The 18685-nt window shown below is 36.2% G+C and overlaps 1 protein-coding gene across 3 annotated transcripts in view; it reads left to right on the top strand.

Moving 5' to 3' along the window:
* Positions 1 to 18685, top strand: part of LOC106881540 (transcription elongation factor SPT5) — a 48215-nt gene that overhangs the window by 16194 nt on the left and 13336 nt on the right. For all 3 annotated transcript variants that reach the window (XM_014931966.2, XM_014931965.2, XM_014931964.1), the window contains exons 8-18: positions 999 to 1098; positions 4594 to 4728; positions 6097 to 6213; positions 9797 to 9898; positions 10597 to 10667; positions 12773 to 12878; positions 13934 to 14009; positions 14583 to 14740; positions 16257 to 16412; positions 17342 to 17439; positions 18568 to 18637. In XM_014931966.2, the coding sequence (XP_014787452.1) occupies positions 999 to 1098; positions 4594 to 4728; positions 6097 to 6213; positions 9797 to 9898; positions 10597 to 10667; positions 12773 to 12878; positions 13934 to 14009; positions 14583 to 14740; positions 16257 to 16412; positions 17342 to 17439; positions 18568 to 18637 (1189 nt within the window). The remainder of the gene's footprint in view (positions 1 to 998; positions 1099 to 4593; positions 4729 to 6096; positions 6214 to 9796; positions 9899 to 10596; positions 10668 to 12772; positions 12879 to 13933; positions 14010 to 14582; positions 14741 to 16256; positions 16413 to 17341; positions 17440 to 18567; positions 18638 to 18685) is intronic.

Here is an 18685-nt window from a genome sequence, read left to right on the forward strand (position 1 = left end):
TATATATATAAGCAAGGCATAAATAATCATTACATATTTTTCTTTATTGTAGTATTACAATAAAGAAAAAAGAAAATGTAATGACCATTATTGATGCCTTGTCTTGTATATCACTCTGTGTAAAAACCAGTATAACTGGAACACAACTATGGATTTATAATATAGAATGGGGATTAAGCATAACTTTGGAACCTGCCACAAAATTATACAGAGTTCTTTACTAATCTAAACAGTATTGTGAGCCTGGTGTACTAACAGAGAGCTTATAAAGTATTTAGCTTGGCTTGATAGTAATAACTCAGTTTTATACATGTATATAACTGTCGAACAATGAGAATGAGTGCTTAACACTACGTTGGTGGATACAATTATTTATGAATTAAGGCTACCATTGGTTTCATGTTAAGAAAAATATTTTGATATCTTAATTTTTCAAGTTAATCACATGAAAGGGTCACCATGATATGTGACCATAGTAAATACATTTTAAAAGGTAAAATTAACCTTAATTGCGGATTCTGCATAGATTTGCTTGTTCTGTAGTCAAGGATTGAAATGAGAGATTTTTAAATGTGTAAATAGCTTTCATGTTTTAAATAGGTGTTATGCATGTGTGTGTTAACCCATTACCTCCCATAATTCTATTAACTGGAATTTTTTCATGAAACTTTGATTTCTAGCATAAAACAGCCTTAGAAACACGCTGGAATGATCAAAATAACATTTCAAATAGAAATAAGCGAGATATTGGGTGAAAAATTAGCAAACCTCATTTGAATATCAAAGAAATATACCTAGTAGATATAGCAAAAAGGTTAGATATGTGTAAATATTGACAGATGATTTACGAAATTTGTAATTTTTAAGTGATCTCATATGAGATCACTGGTAGGTAATGGGTTAAATGAGCTTTATAGTGTTTGTGTATCTGTCTGTGATTAAAAATGTTTCCCTGCAGTTACGAGTATTTGAACTCTTCCTTCTTTTTCCTCTTTTAGAGACCCTAACATGTGGGTGGTGAAATGTCGAATGGGAGAGGAAAAAGCCACAGTTGTGTTGCTGATGAGAAAATTCATCACTTATCAGTTCACAGACGAAGTAAGAACCTGTTTGCACTCTTGTTATCTTCCATTCTCCCTCTCTTCTTCTCTTGCTCTTCCCTTTGGCTGCGTAACCATGTATCTCTTCTACAGCAGTACACTTGTTTCTGTCCTTATTCTTGATGTCTCTGTCTCTTGCCTGGTAACCATGTACCTCCTTTACAGTAAACATTTGTTTCCATGTAATCCTATGAGAACAGCTTATGTGTTTATGAGTAAGCAGTTCACTTTGCCAACACCAGGTTTCATTTCATTATATTTCACTTTCGGCTCAGGTTGGCTGAAATGTCAGTGAAATTAAGGAGACAAAGCTGTCAGTTGTGTGTGTGTGTATCTTTCATCTTTTACTTGTTTCAATCATTAGACTGAAGCCATGCTGGAGCGCCACCTTGAAGAATTTTTAGTCAAATGAATCGACCTCAGTAATTATGTTTTAAGCCTGGTACTTATTCTGTTGGTCTCTTTTGCCAAACTGTTAAGTTACAGGGATGTAAACACACCAACACCAGTTATCAAAGACACACAACGGGCTTCTTTCAGTCTATCAAGTCCACTCACCAGGCTTTGGTTGGCCTAAGGCTATAGTAAGACACTTACCCAAAGCGCCATGCAGTGGGACTGAACCTGGAACCATGTGACTGGGAAGCAAACTTCTCGCCACACAGCCACACCTATCTTAATCATTACCATTGTTTTAACATTCACTTATTCATGCTTGCACAGGTCAGGCAAAATTTATTGAAGCACATCTTGTATGGCCACATACTCTTTTTGTTACCATTACTCAAATGTTTCTTAAAAAATTAATGTTTCCCCCCAAGACCAGACAAGTCAGATGTTTAAATTGATTGTTACTGACTGGTAGAGAGATGACATTATTCCTCTGCACTATTTCACTACTTTTACAAAATCCAATGCCTTTAAGAATAAGGATGAATGTCACAAAATTTTTATTATTTCTATTCCTACATTGCTTTGTAGCATAAAAGTTATTTAACCCTCTGAGATTCCTGGTGTTTTCATACATGTAACAAAAAAGACTAAAGTTTCTTTTTCTGTTGAGACCAAAATTGATGGGTGCATGTAGAAAACAAAGGATATGTAAAATTATATATATATTATATAGTTTTATATTATATCTACTGAAAAATGATCTCTGATAGGCTTGTTTCATCAAGCCGATGGATTGACCTCAAAGTCTTTTCAACTTGTATCACTCGGCCCAGGTGTTGCTAGAGGGTTAAAACAGAGAGAAGCAGTGCAAAACTGGACACATTACCTGCTGTTCAGTCATGGATTGTATTCTATGACAGGTGTAAAATGTATCTGAGGTTCCATACTTATGGCAGAAAGCATTGTTTTGATAAACAAGATTGTAAACAAACAACGTTTGTATGGTGGCAGTGTTTGTTTACAAATAATGCATATGTAAACAGCTAATTTCTTTATAGTTTCCGCATTCCAAATTCACTCAAGGCTTTGGTCAATCCAGGACTATGGTAAAAGACATTGGCTCAAGCTGCCATTCTGTGAAACTGAACCGAAAACCTTGAGGTTGCAAAGCCTGCTTCATAACCACACAGCCACACCTGCATCTACAGGTATTGGATTAACTGATTTAGATTTACAGTTTTGGATTAAATGACTTACAGTGTTTAGCTTCATTTGATTTTGTTTGGAATTTAATTTCTGTTGAAGTTGACTTGCGTTAGCTCTTTTGGAGCCAATAACATAAGTACCAGTTATATATTGAGGCAGAGTCATCAGTTATAACAAATACACAATTATTTTTACTTTACCATTAATTACACATCCTTCCCCTGCAAATATTAGCCTTGTGTTTCATAGTAAAGAAAAACAATAATAATAATAATTGCCAATCCACTGCCCTAATAATCAAAAAGAAAAGGATCAAAGGTCCTTCCCAAGGCATTGGCTCATAATGCTGGTTTCCTGGATGCTGTGGTGTGTGTATTCCCTACTGGAGGGGATGCCAGTCTGTTGCTGGATTACTCTCTTTTGCTAGCTGAGTGGACTAGAGCAATGTGAAATGAAGTGTTTGCTCAAGAACTCAATGCATTGCTCAGTTCACGAACAGAAACCATAATTCTGCAATCATTAGTGCAACACTCTAATCACTAATCAACATGCTTTTATACCCTACTAATAATGACGGATTCTCCTGTCAAAGATGACGCATGAGCGTTCAGCCTTTGCCTGAATGACCTGCACAAATGATTTGTTTATAGTGACCAAATGTTCGTGCTGCACATTAGCTCACTCTCTCCATCACATCAACGTTGTCTGAACTGGTGCACAAGGGTACCACATATCAGGTGTCAAAGTGATCGCATAACAACATGAGATGAAGTGTTTTGCTCAGGAACACAACACACCACCTGGTCTAGGAATTGAAACCACGATCTTATGGTCATGAGTACAACACCCTAACTATTAGGCTATGTGCCCTCATAATGATAATAATTGTAATAATTACCAAAAACATGTAATGAAAAGAAATACAAGTAACTGCAGAATATGTAGAGATGGAGAAGAAACAATAAATCATATTGTCTCTGGCTGCCCAGTCCTGGCTAAGAAGGAATATATTCACAGACACGACAGAGCTTGGACCTATATACACTGCAAGCGATGCCAATGCTATGGAATAACAACAGAAAAGAGATAGTATAGCCACACGCCAGAAAAGGTCACAGAAAATGAGAAAGCAACCATACTCTGGGATATGCCAATACACACAGATAGAGGAGTTAAGGCCAATAGGCTGGATATAGTTGTCAGAGATCACCAAGAAAAAAAATGCTTTCTCATCGATGTATCAATACCAACAGATGACAATGTTTCACTAAGAGAAACGAAGAAACTTTCAAAATATAAATATCTAGAAATAGAGGTAACTCAAATGTGGAGTCTAAAAACAGAAACAATTCCTATCATAGTAGGCGCATTAGGTATGATAAAAAAAATATTCAGACAAATACATAACAAAAACACCAGGACTAACACGTATATATAACATACAGAAAATAGCACTACTAGGCACTGCATACATCCTATGCAAAACACTTTCAATACAGTAACAATAAGAGCATCACAGCAAACCACAGCACATACCCAAGGTACACAGAGCTGTGCTCGGTAGTGCAGTGAAAGCACATGATAAAATAAGACTACTGAATAATAATGGTTTCAAATTTTGGCACAAGGCCAGCAGTTTTGGGGGAAGGGTCAAGTCAGTTACATTGACCCCAGTGTTCAACTGGTACTTTATTGACTCCTAAAAGAGGAAAGGCAGAGTCTACCTTGGCGGAATTTGAGCTCAGAATGTAAAGATGGATGAAATGCTGCTAAACATTTTGCCTAGCATGCTAACGATTTTACCAGCCCGCCACCTTTATAATAATAATAATAATAATAATGATAATAATAATAATCCTGTTTTGAGATGTCCTGCCATGTATTTGTGTTTCAGCCTTTACAAATAAAGTCAGTAATTGCCAAAGAAGGTTTGAAGGGTTACATTTATGTTGAAGCATTTAAACAGACCCACGTTAAACAAGCAATTGAAGGAGTTGGCAACCTGAGGATGGGAAGATACAAACAACAGGTTAGTAAAGTTTAATTGTAACTGGTGCAGTGAGTGAGTTTAAGGGTTAGCTGAATGGAAGAGACAGACTGAATGGGAGGGTTATATACTGCAGTGTACAGAAGAGGCTGAGTTTGGATCTGATAATACATTATGTTGAATTAATGGCATGAGATGTTAGGTGGGTGGTATGGGGGTTATATTGGTATATGCTATTTTTGTAGTGATATAGAGTGAAATATATATAGCATTGGTGTGTATCTGTATATGTGTGTGTGTATATATATATATATATATATATATATATATATATATATATATACATATATATATATATATATATATATATGTAAAATCAATGAAGTGGCCCAGTGGTTAGGGCAGTGGACTTGCGGTCATAGGATCACAATTTCGATTCCCAGACCGGGCATTGTGAGTGTTTATTGAGCAAAAACACCTAAAGCTCCACAAGGCTCCGGCAGGGGATGGTGGCGAACCTTGCTGTACTCTTCCACCACAACTTTCTCTCACTCTTACTTCCTGTTGTGCCTGTAATTCAAAGGGTCAGCCTTGTCACACTGTGTCACGCTGAATATCCCCGAGAACTACGTTAAGGGTACATGTGTCTGTGGAGTTCTCAGCCACTTGCATATTAATTTCACGAGCAGGCTATTCCGTTAATCGGATCAACTGGAACCCTTGATGTCGTAAGCGCCGGAGTGCCAACAACAAAAAATCACAGGAAATTTGGAAAATTTTTTGGTATTATTTCTTCACCCTTGCATATGTTTCATTTGCTAAGAGGAATTACAAAGATATACGTGTTAGATAAGCATGTGAGAGATTTCCTATCAGAAATTCTTCAGACACAATTAAATAATGCAAAGTTTATGTTTGGCTGAAGCGTTTATATATAGCCAATATTCAGGAGTTGCATAGATAGCTGGAGAAAAGAAGAGAGAGCAAATGCAAAAGTAAAAGAAAAAGGAGGAGAGAGTTATACACACATAGGAAACAGCTGGGATTCATCCTACCTACCTACATAATATTATATATATATATATGGTGTAGAGTGGAATTATGTATGTGTATATTTATATACACATACATGAAACTCTCGGATCTTGAGCCATTGAGTCACTTCTGCTAAATATTAATAAATATATATATATAAAGATAGACGGTGTAGAAATACTATCTACAATATTCTGTATATTTAGATGGAGTAGAGGGAAATCATATACCACTGATGTATATATTTAAACAGTATACAATAATATAATATTGGTGTATATAGGTTGAAATTATGTAACTGTGTATGTAACATGTATATATATATTATATATGTGTATTTTATATATATATATATATATTGCTTTCGCTGTGTAGATGGTGCCCATCAAAGAAATGACAGATGTATTAAAGGTTGTCAAAGAAACGACAAATTTGAAGCCTAAATCATGGGTTCGTCTTAAAAGAGGCATTTATCAAGATGATTTGGCTCAGGTAAGTATCTTCGGCATTTGTGGTCACTTATGATAGTTACAAAATAACTAAACCAGACACTGTAATTCAATGTAACTTTCTCTTGGGCATTTATTTTAGGTATATTCTGCTCTATCTAATTCCATGTTTTTCTCATTAATATCAGCTGTACTCGCATATGCTTTGGTCATATAATATATGATACACTATTATATGTGTAACTCTTATCTGATATAGGCGTGACTGTGTGGTAAGAAGCTTGCTTCCCAGCCACATGGTTTTGGGTACAGTCCTACTGCATGGCACCATGATCAATGCCTTCTACTATAGCTTAAGGCTGACCAAAGCCTTGTGAGTGGATTTGGTAGATGGAAGCTGTAAGAAGCCCATTTTACGTGTGTGTATGTTTGTATCTGTGTTTGTCCCTACCCTATCCCCACTGCTTGACAACTAGTGTCAGTGTGTTTACGTCCCCGTAACTTAGCGGCCCGGCAAAAGAGATCAAAAGAATAAGTACCAGGCTTTAAAAAAAATTAAGTACTGTGGTCGATTCAGTTGAGTAGAAATTCTTCAAGGCTGTGCTGTAGCATGGCCACAGTCTAATAACTGAAACAAGTAAATGATAGAAGATTTGGTGTATGTTGCACACATGTCATACATAACTTCTATCATAAGCCATATAAAATATACTAAACACACATCAGATATATTTCCTTCCTGAGACCACTTTAATTTCTGTAACACAAAACTGTTTGTTTTATTAATCACTTGTATTGAACCCTTCAACAAATTATTCTGCTAAATGTAAAGCTTATTTATTCATAATGTTTTGAATTAATCATATATTGCCTCATAGCTTTGAGATTTTAATGATGTTATTGTCTACTTTTAGAATGGCATTACAGGGTTGGTGTGAGACGTTAGTTTGAACATAAGACAGGAGGCCTGCTTTGGCCAGATACAGCTGGTTTAACCCTTCGTTAGTCACCTGACCTTTCCATACATGGTTAGTCCATGGGGTGTTTACACACCCCAATACAAAAATACTTATAGTTTTAGTATTATGTAAAATATACTCATTCTGTTGGTTCAGAATATACCCGCAATCACTGCTGAAAAGTTTGAAACTCTTGTAGCTGATTGATATTCATATAAAACAATACAATAAAATAAATTATAAAATTAAGGAAAAACTAAAAGATTTTATCACATTTATTTTGAAAATACCCACAGAATATACCATTTTGTGGAATTTTTTACAGCTGTGATGAATATTAACATTTAAAAAATAATATAACAGGCAATCTCCATTAAATATGCATTAAAACTTGAACTGCGTTAGTCACTCGGGGTAACTAGACAAACACGACGTCTACCTCTCACACCAACTGAATCATGACTGTGCCACACCGCCTGCATCACACCCTCACAGAGTCAGAAGAGTAGAGGAAGGGAGCAAAAAAAAGAAGTTGCCAACTAGAAATTACAAACATAAAAAAATTTGGGGTGACAACACATCCCATGTGACTAACGAAGGGTTAAATTCAACTTTTCATTATAATTTTATGCTAAGAAAGCTTTTTCTTTTGTTATATTACAAAGGTGAAGGCGCGTGGCTTAGTGGTTAGGGCATTCGGCTCGCGATTGTAAGGTCGTGAGTTCAATTCCCGGCGACGCGTTGTGTCCTTGAGCAAGACACTTTATTTCACGTTGCTCCAGTCCACTCAGCTGCCAAAAATGAGTAGTACCTGTATTTCAAAAGGCCGGCCTTGTCACGCTGAATCTCCCTGAGAACTACGTTAAGGGTACACGTGTCTGTGGATTGCTCAGTCACATGCATGTTAATTTCATGAGCAAGCTGTTCCATTGATCGTATCAGCTGGGACCCTCGCCGTCGTAACCGGCGGAGTGCTCCTTTATATTACAAAGACTCATTTACACAAGGTTATTATTTGACTAAATCTTTCCAAATAGTTAATTTCAAAATAATTCAAGTACACAGGCAGATTAATTAATTAGCAGTATCATCACAAAAGAGTTTATTATACCTTAGATATTTTGCCGCTATCTATCTCTCTCTTCCTTTACTCTATCATCTCATATATATTCTGATCCCTGACCCTTGTGTGTATGCTCTGGTACTTTGCCACCATCTCTCTCCAGCTCCCTCTTGCACTCATGGCTCCCTCTGGCTGCGTAACCATGTTTCTCCTCAACAGCAGTACACCTGTTTCTATCCTCATTCTTGATATCTCTCTCTCTATCTCTTTCTCTCCCCTCCAGGTAACCATGTACCTCCTCTACAATAAGACACCTGTTTCTGTCTCTCTGTCATATTCTAACCTTTCATCCTCTGACACAAAATCACCTCCTCCAATGCCCCCTACTTGGTGACCCCTGCCAGTGCTGGTGTCACATAAAAAAAAACCATCTAGTCCACACTTTAAAGTGGAAGGGCACCCAGCTGTGAAAACCATGCTAAAACTGATCTCACTGAGCTCGTGCCACGTAACAAGTACTCAGTCCACTCTGCGAGGTGGTTGATGTTAAGAAGCGCATCCAGCCATAAAAACCAGGCCAAAACAGACACAGAAGTTCGGTGCAGTCTTCTGTCTGGCCAGCTCCTGTCAAACCGTCCAACCCATGCCAGCATGGGAAGTGGACATTACATGATGATGATGATGATTTTGAATATTAATTACACGTCACATCACTCAATATATCTTTGAAATCTATTCTGTATTTGTAAATATATTCAATGTGTGAAAATTCCATCCATCCATCTTCTCTGCTCATTATTCTTGGGAGGGTTGAGTGGGTAGAGTCCTAAGGCAACTCCTCCATAGTATCACTTCAGAAGTGGCCTTCATTGCACTTTCTGGCTGGATTCCCAAGCGTCACCGACTGAATCTTGCAGTCAAGCGTCCATCATTACCAAGACCAATGAAGGTCAATATCACACAGTCTGGTGGTCTTGTTGCTGGTGGTGGCAATATAAGCAAAAGTGCATTTTACATCAAAAGCCCATATGAGAATTTCTCTCATGGTATCTACTGCAGTATAGTTTGTTCTAACAGAACATCCACGTTTAAGTGGGGATAGACATTGCCTCCTCTCACTATGAATATTATCCATCCTTCTTGTTCTTGGTATCTTTGAAACTTATTTTGTTAAAATCTAATTCAATCTCTTAATCAACTTTCTTGAAGCCTAATTTAATTAAGTCACCATCGTATTAAGGAGAATCTAAATGTATTAAACTGTAGCTGAATAGATTTTTGTTTTGTTACAATATTATAAAACTACTGTTACAATATTGTATGAATATTGTTACAATATTGTATCAGTATTGTTACAATATTGTATCAGTATCGTTACAATATTGTATCAGTATCATTACAATATTGTATCAATATTCATACAGTATTATGTCAATATTGTTATAATATTATTTCGATATTGTTACAATATATCAATATCATTCCAATATTGTGTTAATTTCTAAAACAGGAAAAGTAAATTAAATAATGAAATTGAAATTGTGTTGTTTATGTCTATTGTTTGAATTTATTCTTTACTAACAAAATTATTATTTCTATTGTAGGTAGATTACGTGGAACCTTCTCAAAACATTGTACATTTGAAACTCATACCGCGTATTGATTATACACGCTACCGTGGTCTAATGAAGAGTTCAAATCCTCCAGTAAGCCATTCTTTGATTCTTTGCTGTCTTTTCAATATCTTAAAAAAATATTTCTATTTCTCCTTCTACAATATTATGTCGTTATGTAAATTATACCACAGTTGATCCTTTCAGTCATGAATAACAAAGTAAAACTATTTTAAAATTTTAATTTTTTATTTATACCAAAATACAGGTAAATAACACATATTGAGTAAATTTTTAAAGAATTCAGTATTCAATATACTTAATTTTTGGCATGGATGAATAAAAATTTTGCTAACACTAGGTTAAAAAAAATAATACCAATTTACTTACATCTGTGAGATTTACAAGAAGATGCAGCCATCCTCTATGACTTGTCAGCAAACACTGAGTCAGAATCATGTGGTCTTGGTTATATATGCATTTTAGAGGTGTCCAATGAATTGGTAACTGTGACTCAATTATAATTTATATTTCTTTTGTAATTTATGCTTAAAAATTGTCCAATATATTGAACAAAGTGACTGAAGTGGGTTAAGTAAATTATGTCATCTTGCCTTTCTTGGCAACCAGTATGTTACTGCCAGTAAGTTATTATTATATCAAAGAAATCCTTCAATTCCCCTAAGCAGTTACAAAAATATTCCAACATTTAGCCTGCAGTAGACTAGTTAAATTATGTAGAAACTGTCATCATTGATCCTTTAATGGAATATTTCTGTTTTCTTTTGCAGCAACAAGAGGCAGATAAAAAGAAACGAAAACGAAAACCTCCTCCCAAACTCTTTGATCTTGATGCCATCAGGTTGATTGTTATTTCTTTCATCTCATTTTGCAAAGTTATTCTGAACCCTTCTCATACCAATACCACATTCCTAACACCTCTCCTAACCTCTTGTTCATATCTAAATTAAAAATCTTTCATTATAATTGTATATGAGAACCATTTATGCTCCAAGCACCAGCTTAATAAAAGAAATTTGGTATTTTACTAAATCTCTAAATTTCATTATTTTCAAAATTATTTGAAACACACAGGCATTTTATATCATTAGAAATATACTCACAAAAGGTTTAGAATATATCTTCATAATCATCTTCATTTAACTGTTTTCCATGCTGGCATGGGTTTGATGGCTTGACAGGAACTGGCAAGGCCAGGAGCCACACCAGGTTCCATAGTTTATTTTGGCTTGGTTTTTATGGCTGGGTGCCCTTCCGAATGCCAACCACTCCACAGAGTGTACTGGGTGCTTTTTAAGTGGCACCAGGAAACACAAAATATTATTAAATATCATTTTTATCTCTGATCTTTTAACCCTTTAGTATTCAGATTATTCTGCCAGATGTATTAGTCTTGTATTATCTTGTAGCTCTGAAATTTCAATGATGTGATTGTTTGTTTTTAGACTGACATTGTAGGATAGGTGTCAGAGGTCATATCTGGACAGTTTAAACATAAAACTGTTAGAATATTTGGGCCTGATATGGTCAGTTTGAATGCTAAAAGTTTAAATAATCTGGACAATTACTGTTCTAGTGTTGTGATAGCAACATCACAAATACCATAACTACAATTTGCACTTCTACTAGACCAGTGATGGTCACTGGTTGCTGTGGTGGTGAGGTGTCAACCTAAGTTATCAGTGGAGTAAGAAGTTTACTGAAGGTAATGTTTTGTTCATGACACAGGGAGAAGTATTTGGGACATGATAGGTTAATATCTGGTGTTGTGCAACATGGGAATTAGTTGAAACATGACAGCTGAATATCGGGTACTGTGCTACATGTGAAGTATTTGCAAAATGATAGCTTTTTTTAAATTTAACCCTCTCTCCTGCTCTCTTACTCTTTTGCTGTTTCCTACTCTGTCTTCCCTTTCGCTGGGTAGCCATGTATTTCCTTTACAACAACGCACCTATTTCTGCCCTCGTTCTTGGTTACTCTCTCTCTCTCACTGGGAAACCATGTACCTACTCTATAGCAAGACACCTATTTCTGCCTCCCTTTGTCTCTGTCACACTCTAACCTTTCATCATCTGATACTGGATCACTGCCTCCAATGCCCCCTCCATTATAGCAAGACACTTGTTTCTGTCTCTCTGTCACACTCTAACCTTTCATCCTCTGACACAAGTTCCTCTCCTCAAATGACCCTACTCCTCTTATAATTCCCCGTCTTGCAAGTTACTTGGTGACCCTGCCAGTGCTGGTGCCACGTAAAAAGCATCCAGTCCACACTGTAAAGTGGTTGGCATTTGGAAGTGCATCGAGCTGTAAAAATCATGCCAAAACTAACCTCACTTGTGCTGGTGCCACGTAAAAAGCACTGAGTTCACTCTGCAGAGTGGTTGGTGTTAGGAAGGGCATCCAGCTGTAAAAAGCCTGCTAAAAACAGACACAGTAACATAGAGTAGTTTTTCTACTTGGCCAGTTCCTGTGAACTGCCCTACCAATGCATGCATGGAAGATGGATATTAAACAATGATGATGAATACATCCAACCCATGACAGCATGGAAAGGAAACATTAAACGATGATGATGAATATGATGTAAAGGTTTTATTGGTATGGTTTCTACAGCTGGGTGCCCTTCCTAACACCAACCACTCCTCAGAGTGTATTGGGTGCTTTTTATGTGGCACCATCATGTGGCACCTTGGTTTTAAGATCTTGATACTCTTGTGGTGGGCAGGTCTTCTCAAGTACAACAATGTGCCACATATCTCTGCCTTAAAAGCTAAAGGGTAATTGTACTGCTGGATCACAGGAGGGAGGGCCAAGAAGGTGTCTATGACTACACATGCCCCTAAAACAGTAAACAAGGTCCCTGGTGATGTTGTTGTTATGATTGGTCTTATGATAGAACAATTCTTCTTTCCTGATGGTTTGCATTTCTCATATTTCCAGGGCTATTGGAGGAGAAGTCACTGCAGATGGAGATTTTCTCATCTTTGAAGGCAACCGTTACAACAGAAAAGGTTTCCTGTTCAAAAGTTTTGTCATGTCTGCCATTGTAAGTGGCAATTTTCTTATTTTCTCTTCAAGTGGACACATATGGTTGGTCTGTTGATCTGATATTTCTTTGAGAGCCAACAGATACAGCTGAGACAGTATAGACTGTACTAGACTTAAATACTTTAGCATTGTTCTGAGTAGCAACACTTCATAGCTGCTCTACCTTTCATTTCTGGTCAGTCATTAAAATATATACTGAACAAACTCTTACCAACTGTATGTTTCCTTCACAAATGTCAGCTCAGTTCCTAATTGAAAGAAATCCTTAATGAGTAGGATCTTCTTGTACTCAAGGGTAACGAGAATTGATATTTAAGACTCATTTACATTGAACTCCAACCGGGATCCATTTTAGTTTTCATTTCTGTGATTATTACTGGTATACATTTCATTAACATTTTGGAATTAATTAAATTGACTGTACAGCTCTCCTACAAATAATTAATTTTATACCAAATCAAAAGAAATGTTTAAGTTGGCTGTAACTGATTGTTAGAGAAATGTTATTCCTCTTAGCTATTTCACTATTTTTTACGTAACCAATGTCTTTCAGAAAAAGATGAATGTCACAAAATCCTATTTTTTCTAACATTTTCGATATCTCTGTTGTCACATTGTTTTGTAACATGAAATTTGTTATCTAAAACAGGGAGAATTGATGCAACATTAAACAGATTACTTACTGTTGAGTCATGAATTTGTATTTTGCAACAGTTGTAAAGTGTATCTGAGTTTCTCTATTAATGGCAGAAAGCATTGTTTTGATAAACTGATTGTTCAGATATTTCATATGGAAAACATGTAGCAGGAATTGTGCTTGTCAGCCAGGCTGGCACGGATAATATAATTAAGTGCTTATTATGGTATATGTGCTTCTGCTATTGCATAATACCTTTAGCCAAGGTTTCAATTTGTAATCATGTTGTCCATTGTGCTGTCTGTTAACTTTATAGTTGACAGACAACACACTGTTTCCCTATAACATGTTAACTCCTGTACAGTCCCGTTGTCCTTTTCCTCTTTGTTTATTCAATGGTAACATTTTACTTTTAGATTGCTGATGGCGTCAAACCGACACTGACTGAATTGGAGAAGTTTGAAAATACACCGGAAGGAATTGACATGGAGTGTATCCTTGTTGTTGTTGTTGTTGTTGTTAAGTACCTGTAATATACTTGGGTTGATTCAATCAAGTATGACCTTTACCAAAAAATATTGATATTATGTCTACTCCAACTAAATCCTTATCATTAGGTCTCATATGTGTCACTAGGAACAGGCATGCATTGAATCCTTGAGCGAGACACTTTATTTCATATTACTCCTGTCTATTCAGGTGAATAATGAGTACCTTCCTACTGCTAGTGCAGCCCCTTCTCTCTTCAGTTCTCACATTCTGGTTCCACTGGGTCAGAGGGTAAGGAGGGTTGAGGAACCTATAACAATTAGTGAAAAACACATGCTTACCATGTTACCAGGTCTTACTTGTTTGTGAATGATGTTTGTGCTTTCTTTTATCCAATGTATATCTTTTAAGACAGTGAAATGTGATTGAGGGAGATTTGGCTACTTCTTCCAGCTGGTTGAGAGAACATGTTGAAGCTCCTTTGTGGGTTTGTTATTACTTTTAGACTTTCCTTCCTCTTTATTACAAGTGTGCCATACTTTCATTTCTAAAAGCCTTCCTTAATTAAGACTTTAGTGATTCCTGAAAGGACTAGCTTCACAGAAGTGACACATAATCTCGTTCCTGGTGATATGGTAGAAGTCTGTGAAGGAGAATTGATTTATCTGCAAGGAAAAGTGATTTCTGTTGATGGCAATAAAATTACAATAATGCCGAAACATGTTGATCTAAAGGTAAATTATTCATTCTGGATTGTTTTTGTTTTCTTTTTGGTAATGTTTCAATTAGTTTGAATAGAATGGTTATATTACAATAGAATAGTTATATAGCCACGATAGAATGGTTATATTCCCACTATAGCAACATGATCATTTGTTTTTCTTTTGCTAAACCAAAGAGCCTTAGCACTCAAACTAAATTAGTTTGGATTGTTTCTTGTGAAAAATATCAATTTTGTATCATTATGTGCACAGGTGTGGCTGTGTGGTAAAAAGCATGCTTCCAGGTTCAATCCCATTGCATGATACCTTGGGCAAGTGTCTTGTATTATAGCCTCAGGCTGATCAAAACCTTGGAGTGGATTTGTTATACAGAAACTAAAAGAAAAAAGTGGCGAGCTGGCAGAAACGTTAGCACGCCGGGCGAAATGCTTAGTGGTATTTCGTCTGCCGTTACGTTCTGAGTTCAAATTCCACCAAGGTCGACTTTGCCTTTCATCCTTTCGGGGTTGATAAATTAAATACCAGTTATGCACTGGGGTCGATGTAATCGACTTAATTTCTTTGTCTGTCCTTGTTTGTCCCCTCTATGTTTAGCCCCTTGTGGGCAGTAAAAAAATAAGAAACTAAAAGAAATCCAACGTGTGTCTCTGTGTTTGTCCCCCACTACCACTTGACAACTGGTATAGGTATGTTTATGTCCTTGTAACTTAGCAGTTTGGCAAAGAGACTGATAGAATGAGTACGCTTAAAAAAATGGGTTAGAGGTCGATTCATTCGACTAAAAATTCTTCAATGTGGTGCTCCAGCTTGGTGGCAGTCTAATGACCAAAACAACTAAAAGAGAAAAAGTAATTAAGTTAGCTGATAATTAAATATCTGCAGGCAAAAGGAAATTTAAACCTGCAGGTTGTGGCATTAGTTTAACTATTAAATCGGCTCTTTGTCGGGTTACAATAACATTTACTCCTGTTGATTTAATCATTGGAACAGCCTGCTTGTGAAATTAACATGCAAGTGGCTGAGCACTCCACAGGTTGTGGGGCATAATGATGAGACATTCAACAGACCCAGACTATTGATATGTTATTTATAGAAATTCACTGCAACATCATCATTTAACATCTGTTTTCCATGCTGGCAGAGGTTAGATGGTGTGACTGGAGCTGGTAAGCTAGAGGGCTGTACCAGGCTCCAGTCATCTGTTATGGCTTGGTTTCTACAGCTGGATGCCCTTCCTAACACCAACCACTTTACAGAGTGTACTGGGTGCTCTTTACATGGCATTGGCACAGGTGCTTTTTATGTGTCACCAAAACTATATATATTCGTTAAAAAAAGTCATTTTATATATTAAAACTTGAGTCCAACTCCTGCCAGCATGGAATGTGAATGATGATTATCTTTTGAAACTTGTTAATGTTTCATTTATATTGTATCATCTATTTAAAGCTAATGCTAAAGAACTTTTTAAGTTGAGTTATTCTTGGTAAATAAGTCTCAAACCATTTGATTTCATTGCTTTGTTCAGGATCCATTAGAATTTCAAGCACACGAACTTCGCAAACATTTCAAAATGGGGGACCATGTAAAGGTGATTGGCGGACGTTATGAGAACGATACTGGATTAATTGTAAGAGTTGAAGAAAATATGGTTGTTTTATTTTCGGATTTGACCATGCATGAGGTGAGTCATTCCTTTTTATTTCTGTTTACCTTTCATTAACACTTTCACATTCAGGTTACTTTGTCAAATGTAGTGTTTATTTATTCACATTATTTTGAATTAATCATGCATTATCTTGTAGCTTTGAGATTTCAATGATGTGATTGTTTATTTTCAGAATGACATTGTAGGGTAGGTGTGGAATGCCAGCTCTGGCCAGTTTGAATATAAAACTGGTATTTATATTTGGACCAGATATGGCCTCTTTAAATGCTAAAGGGTTAATTATTTTTTTGACATACTTTTTTCTGGCTCTCTACTGTTTGAGTTGAAATCCTGCTCAAATTTTGGTCTTTCATCCTTTTAGGAGTCAATAAAGTTCTAGTCAGGAATTCTGATCAATTTAACTAATCTGTTATGATGTGAGTTGTGCAGATTGGGTGTAAAAATAGTATTACCCAAATAAATAAATGGATATAGCAGTTGTTTACTGTCAACTTAATGTGACAGACCTATTAAGGGAATCATACTAGGGCTAAATAGCAGCAGTATGATTCCCTTAATGGGTCTGTCACGTTAAGTTGACAGTAAACAACTGCTTTATCGTAACATTGCTGCTTATGTCTCTCTATGAGATTTATAATTAGATCATTTCTACATGGATATGGTTATCTAGAATAACCTTTTTCAGAATTAATATGTTCACACAGAATTCACTCGGTACTACTCCAAATGTAGTTATGATATTAAACTCACACAGTAGCCAATATAGACGATCAACACTGTCAGCCGTACTGCTGTCAACCTGACAGTTCTTTATTTTATTGAAATGCGCCAGTCCACTTTTGGTCACATGGGGGTGGTCAGGATCCTCCCTAAATTTATCCTCTGCCATTGTTAAGGATCATTCTTATTCTTTAAAATAAGACCATTTTTGTTATTATTTTCAGTTGAAAGTTTTACCAGAGTATCTTCAACTTTGCACTGATATGGCCACTGGAGTTGACACTCTCGGACAATTTCAGTTTGGTGATCTTGTACAGTTAGAGTAAGTCCTTTGTAAAAGTTATTTATTATTTTATAAATCTATTAAAATAACATTCAAATTTCATATTCTTTCTTGCTGGATTAATTATATTTGTCATAGCACAATATAGTTGTTGGAGAAGGTGTTGGATTACTGATTACATAGTGAAAATGTCTGGCTTTCTCTCAATTGTTGAGCTTATTAACAAGCTGGGTGGTTAACAGTGAAGAAGGACGTTGCTGTGGTGAAAGCTATCTCCTCACACATGGTTCACAGTAAAGCAGAATAGCATGAGTTCAAACCTTGTTATACCTTTTGTGTTGTGTCTTTAGACGGAGACCATTACTTTGTTTATCACAATCTATTTGGTTGGCATAGTTCTACAAGCATTTTCCAGCAATTAGTAGGTGTGTAATTTTGAAAAAAGATAAGTCTAGTACTTATTCTGTTGGTCTCTTTTGCCAAACTGCTATGTTACAGGGATGACAACACAACACCACCAGTTGTCAAGTGGTGGTGAGGACACACAAACACGTATATGACGGGCGTGTTTCAGTTTCCGTCTACCAAATTCACTCACAAGATGCCATGCAGTGGGACAGAACCCCGAGCCATGTGGTTGGGAAGCAAGCTTCTTACCACACAGCCATATCTGCACCTATAGATGGCCCCCATGTTATTTGTGCCAATGTTATGCATATAAACAAACAACCAATTTTGTGTTATCAGAAAATAGGAATTTATGTTATATTATGATCATCATCATTATTTATATAGAACCATAATGATATAGCATCATCATCATCGTTATATAATTGTATATATTTGATTTTTATTGAATCAGTTGTTTCTTTGGAGTTCTCTCAAACATCTGACTAGACATACATCTGATGGTTTGAACACAAGATGGTGTCACTACTGTGCAGCATTGACCATGATTTAGCTCTTGTGTTAATTCTGAGCTAATTTTTTTTTCTGCTGAGTGACAGCAGCCAATGCCTGCCCCCCAGTCAGATGTAGATCTCCATTTGTTATCTTGGGTATTATTTATTCTTCATTCAGTCAACTGTTTAATAAACCAATCACCTACAGAAAATCCCAAAGTTAGCCACAACCACGTACATTCATATGTTGCTTTCTCCATTTCAGTCCACAGAAAGTTGGTGTGATTGTCCGTCTTGAAAAAGAGAATTTTCAAGTACTAAGTATGTTTGATAAGGTAAGATATTAACCTTCATTTGTTATTCTAAGATTTCACTTCCTATAT

The sequence above is a fragment of the Octopus bimaculoides genome, chromosome 24, assembly GCF_001194135.2.
Source record: "Octopus bimaculoides isolate UCB-OBI-ISO-001 chromosome 24, ASM119413v2, whole genome shotgun sequence".
Classification (NCBI taxonomy): Eukaryota; Metazoa; Mollusca; class Cephalopoda; order Octopoda; family Octopodidae; genus Octopus; species Octopus bimaculoides.